General features: G+C 37.5%; 1 protein-coding gene across 2 annotated transcripts in view; it reads right to left on the reverse strand.

Moving 5' to 3' along the window:
- Positions 1-2451: 2451 nt before the first annotated feature.
- Positions 2452-5000, reverse strand: part of LOC137988066 (uncharacterized) — a 2764-nt gene continuing 215 nt past the window's right edge. The window contains exons 2-4 of one of the 2 annotated variants that reach the window (XM_068834126.1): positions 4976-5000; positions 4371-4840; positions 2452-3265 (exon numbers count right to left, since the gene is read on the reverse strand). The exon at positions 4976-5000 is cut by the window's right edge and continues 17 nt beyond it. In XM_068834126.1, coding sequence (XP_068690227.1) covers positions 4402-4840; positions 4976-5000 — 464 coding nt within the window. In that variant the 3' untranslated portion in view covers positions 2452-3265; positions 4371-4401. Of the gene's footprint in view, positions 4841-4975 lie in introns of both variants that reach the window. The other variant, XM_068834125.1, reaches the window with a different exon arrangement.

Here is a 5000-nt window from a genome sequence, read left to right on the forward strand (position 1 = left end):
TATTACTATGTATTTTTCCCGGGAATCGGGTTGAAAATGAGTTAACAAATTTGCATACGTGCGTTGAAATGTGATACACGAGGAGAAAGGAATTTTATTTCTCTGACAAATGATTTTGCCATTGTAGTGCAAGATGAAATTTATTTGGGAAGCCAACAATATTCTTTTAACTTCCTGGTTAATCCAATTTTATTGCTGCGACTTGCTAGTGCGAAGATTGTGTACATGAAACTTGCGCTTCTTGCGAATTTTGAGTGTCATGAAATTACATAATTTGCGTGACAATATATCCCTTTTTTAATACTCTGACCCAAATACATTCAGATAGTAACAAACTTCATATTTACTCAACCATTTCATCGCTTTTGTGCTTGTCAGCATTGTGATTTGCGGTAATTTGCAAGTCTGTTTTTGTATCTCATAGATGTTTAGATTTTCAATTACACGGCCACTCAACCTCTCCATTGTGTAAATAGTTCACCCTGAAGTCAAAATAGATACGTTTCTCAGGAACCCGACAAAGAAGGCTTCCTGACCCGACAGAAGAAATCTAAATATTCAGTAAAATATTACAACAAAATTAACTAACGACGGAAGTTTCTTCGCTAAAAAGTACGTTGTTCAACTCTGAACTATTCTTTCCCGTAGTTCATTCAGTTGACACAGGGTGATCACGTGCACCTTTACGGTTGCCTAGCATGTGATCAATAGGGAGCTTAAGCACCGACGACGAATGAGACGACGACGACGAAATTATGACGTCATGTCTGTAAAAGACTGGGTAGCGGGTTTCGTTCTCGGCGGGAAATATAAACACTTAAGCAAAAGCCCCAAGCGACGCCGGCCTTAAACATCTCCTTCGAATATGTCGTCGTTTAGAGATATGCGGTCTTTTCTTCTCCTCATGCAAAATGATGGTGTGATTGATGATGAAGAATTCCTATTACTGTATGAGCAATATTTTTCGAGAAACCCAGATTTTCCGTACCACGGTTACCCTGATTTTGACCTTGAAGAAGTCGATGAATCTGAGTGCTTGGCTGAATTCAGATTTAGAAAGAGAGATATAGTGGCTCTTTCGGATGTCCTTCAAATTCCTGCCGTCATTGAATGCGAACAAAGGTAACTATTAAACAAGAAAAGTTGGAAGTGCCATATTCAACCCTCTTTTTCAAAAACTGAAGCAATGAAAATGATTATTTGTACTTGTGTCAAATATAAGCTTATCTTTATTAACAACTTGTTGTTGTTGTTGTTGTTGTTGTCGTTTAGATCTATTTGTGACGGTGTCGAGGGTCTCTGTATTCTTTTAAGGCGATTGTCCTATCCATGTAGATATGGAGATATGATACAAAGGTTTCCTAAACCAGTACCAATTCTCAGCATGGTAACAAACCAGCTGGTGGACCACATATACAGTCATCATGCCCACAGGGTTACACAATGGAACCACAACATTTTAAGTCCAGTTAAACTTCAGACGTACGTCGATGCAATTGTATCGAAGGGTTCTCCTTTAGCAAATTGCTTTGGATTCATTGATGGAACTGTTCGGCCTATAACACGTCCAGGAGCAAACCAGCGCACAGTTTACAATGGCCACAAAAGAGTGCATGCGTTAAAGTTTCAAAGCGTTGCACTGCCTAATGGTCTAATTGGAAACCTTTATGGCCCAGTTGGTAAGGGAAAAAAAATATTTACTTACCGGTTGTCTCTCTATACATTACCTATTTATGTCCGGTTTCAGTCTGTTTAGCAAAAACTGATTTCTATAAAAACTTTATTGTTATTATTATTATTATTATTATTATTATTATTATTATTATTATTTGAACTACTATTTGTAATACTATTTATCAATATTATTCTGTCATATAAATTGTACTATCAATAATTATTATATACTTTATTTAGATTAGTCAGTTTGTTATAATTTGTAATTAAAATTGATTAGAAATTTCTAAATTAATGTATTTTTTTCATGATCCTCTTTCAAACCCTTTTCTATGTCTTTAGAGGGGAGGAGACATGACGCTGGTATGTTGGCTGATTCAAGGTTGCTGGACAACCTTGAGCACTTTGCATTTAATCCTGCAGGCCAGCCCCTCTGTCTCTACGGTGATCCTGCCTACCCATTAAGAATCCACCTACAAGGTCCATTCAAGTTTGGTATTCTCACTCACCAGATGGAACAATATAATGCTGCAATGAGCGCCGTAAGAAGTTCTGTAGAGTGGCTGTTTGGCGATGTTGTAACCTCTTTTAAGTTCATGAACTTTAAAAAAATGTGAAGCTAATGCTTAGTAGTGTGGGGAAAATGTATGTTGTTTCTGTTCTTCTCAGGAATGCTCTCACCTGTCTGTATGGAAACCAGACATGTAAGTTTTTTGATCTCAGCCCACCAAGCCTTGAAGGGTACTTTTCTTAAATATTGTGATACTGTAGGATGAACTTGTACTCTGTATAAACCCTACATATGGACATATATGTACATTTGTCTTACATGATAGTTCAGAAGAAACATTTTGTTCTCTTGTTGGTTTAAAATCATTATATTGTCTGGTCCTGGAGCAGTGGGGCTGTCAGATTTTTTACAGCTAGGCGATCCTTATTTTTTTTCACCTTGCTGTAAAAACTCTGACAGCTCCACTGCTTGGTATTAAAATAACAAAAAAAGTATGTGAGCCCTCTTGGCTTGCTTTCCCAACAATAGAGGATGAAGGGTAAGGAACAACATTCAAAGCACAAGAGTATTCTTGACTTCTTTTCAGTTGGTACAACTTTAAAAAGATAGACAATGCAATGAACATGTCCATTTTGACATGAGTTCAACATCAATAAAAAAGTTCTGAAACTGAATAAGTTCACTAAAGTAATAAATAAACTTAACTGACCTGTACAAGAAAATTTTTCCCAAAAGAACTCATTTAACTTGGTTTTCCACTAAACTTGCCACAAGTATATAAACTCTAGTCACAAATCTGAAGTTGTTTGCTAGTTTGAAATGTATTCCCATGGCTATTCGACTTTGTACACAGTCATATAATCAGTAATCAGTAATATTCAAAATATTAATAAACAGCAAATGGAAAAGACAAGACCTTTATCATAGTTCAATCTAAGTGTAATGGTTAAATATCATATTAATAGCTTGCAACATTTCTGAAACCACTAATGGCAAATGCAGGCCGGGCTGTAAAATAGTTCCTGTTATCGAGGGCAAATTATGCCTTTTTTTACTAGCTGACCAAAAAAAATATCCTCCCTGCAAGAAAAAAATAATAAAAATTAAAATTAAATAAAAATTACCTAGAGAAAAGTACCTAGTACGAACTACGCTTGAACGCGCCTATCGACAGTCATTCTCTTGGGAGTTTTTTACAGTCTACTAACCCCAACCCCCCTCTGCCCAAAAAGAATGCATAAGACTATTGTTTTCCAAATGTCCCTGGATGTACAGCACATTTAGATATAGTGTATTGTGGGATTACAAAATAGTAAAGCATCTCATTTTGTAGCCTTCAAAACAGGTGTCGAAATGAAATTGGGAGGGCAAGGAAAAGGAAGAGCAGATAGGGAGAGGAAAGGTACACCTGCCATAAGAACGACCTTCTGTTCATTTGTGTAGTCGAACAATTTTGATTTGCTGATACCCATTTTTATTATTTTCACACCAAGTCATGGTTATACCAAGGTCAGATTTCCAACACCCCCACCCAGCGCTATGTATAAAACATTGTATAAGCCTATAGGGCTTGTCATTGGGATTTTGCAGTATTCATCGATTTTTGGTAAACAAAAATTCCATGGTTACATAACCAAGTAGTGTGTAAAACCTTGTTCTTATTGGTGAAAGTGTTGACAGTTAATTGACCGGGCAATGTGACTAGACCACAAAACATTTGTTGGGCACAATGCAAAAATGGGTTCTTGTACCAGGTGTGCCTCCCCCTTTTCTCTTACATACCCCCCTGCCCCACCCTGCTCTTCCCTTTTTGTGCCTGCCAGGCTTTACAATTCAAACAACATATTCACAAACTATAAAAACTCAACATCTTTTGATGGTGCCATTAACAGGTGTTCCACTGGCACATTTATTCCTTTTTCTTATTCTCCATTAAAGCCATCAAGATTTTGTTCTGCTGTTGCTGCTGTGTAATAAGCATTGCTTGCAAGCTTTGTTGTTGCTCCTGCATTTGACTCATGAAAGCACGCATCATACTGTCTTGTTGCTGAGCAGCTTGAGCTTGTTTATCTGCAGCAAGTTCCAATTCCCTTTTCCTCAGTTCAAGTTCCTTTTCTTTCAAATCATGATCTTTCGCTGATTTTTCCTTCAGATAATCAATTGTATCACTTGTGCTTCTTCTTACCTTCTTCTTTCCATTGCCTTTATCCGATTCATCATTCTCCCTTTTTTTTAGTATCAGCCATTCTTTCCATTGCTTGTTTTCTCACTTCTTCTGCTGTTGCCTTTTCCTTTTCTGCCTTTCTATTTTTGTCAAGATCCTGCGACTCAATTTTAGCTTTACCATCCTTTTCTCTCTCTAAAATTTCTTCCAGCAAACTATCCAGTTCTGATATTTCGACATGAATTCCTGACGCTTTCTCCTCGTCCCTTAATTTTTGGGCTTGCTTTGCAGTCAAGAGAGAGTACCTGTCACGGACAGCTCTGGCGGATACTCTGAACTTTGGCTGGTCAATGGCATTCAGCCGCTGGGCAATAGCGTCCCAAACCTTTCCCCTTTCTGGGCTCCTCGGTTTGAAATTAAACGGTTCCGAGACAAGAACTTCACGACACATGATGACATCGTGTTCCGTTGACCACTGAAAATACTTGTTTCTGTTCGATGATAGAAAAATAGAACTTTAGGGCCAAATTTTTAGCAACCTTAAGCAACAATTTACTTCACTAATAGCTGATGTAAGTTATTAGCAAAATACCGAGTAATGGCATCTACAAAGCCCTGATACTTACCCTTTCTTCGTAGTGTCTTGAGAAG

Source organism: Montipora foliosa, unplaced genomic scaffold (genome assembly GCF_036669935.1).
Source record: "Montipora foliosa isolate CH-2021 unplaced genomic scaffold, ASM3666993v2 scaffold_405, whole genome shotgun sequence".
NCBI classification, from domain to species: Eukaryota; Metazoa; Cnidaria; class Anthozoa; order Scleractinia; family Acroporidae; genus Montipora; species Montipora foliosa.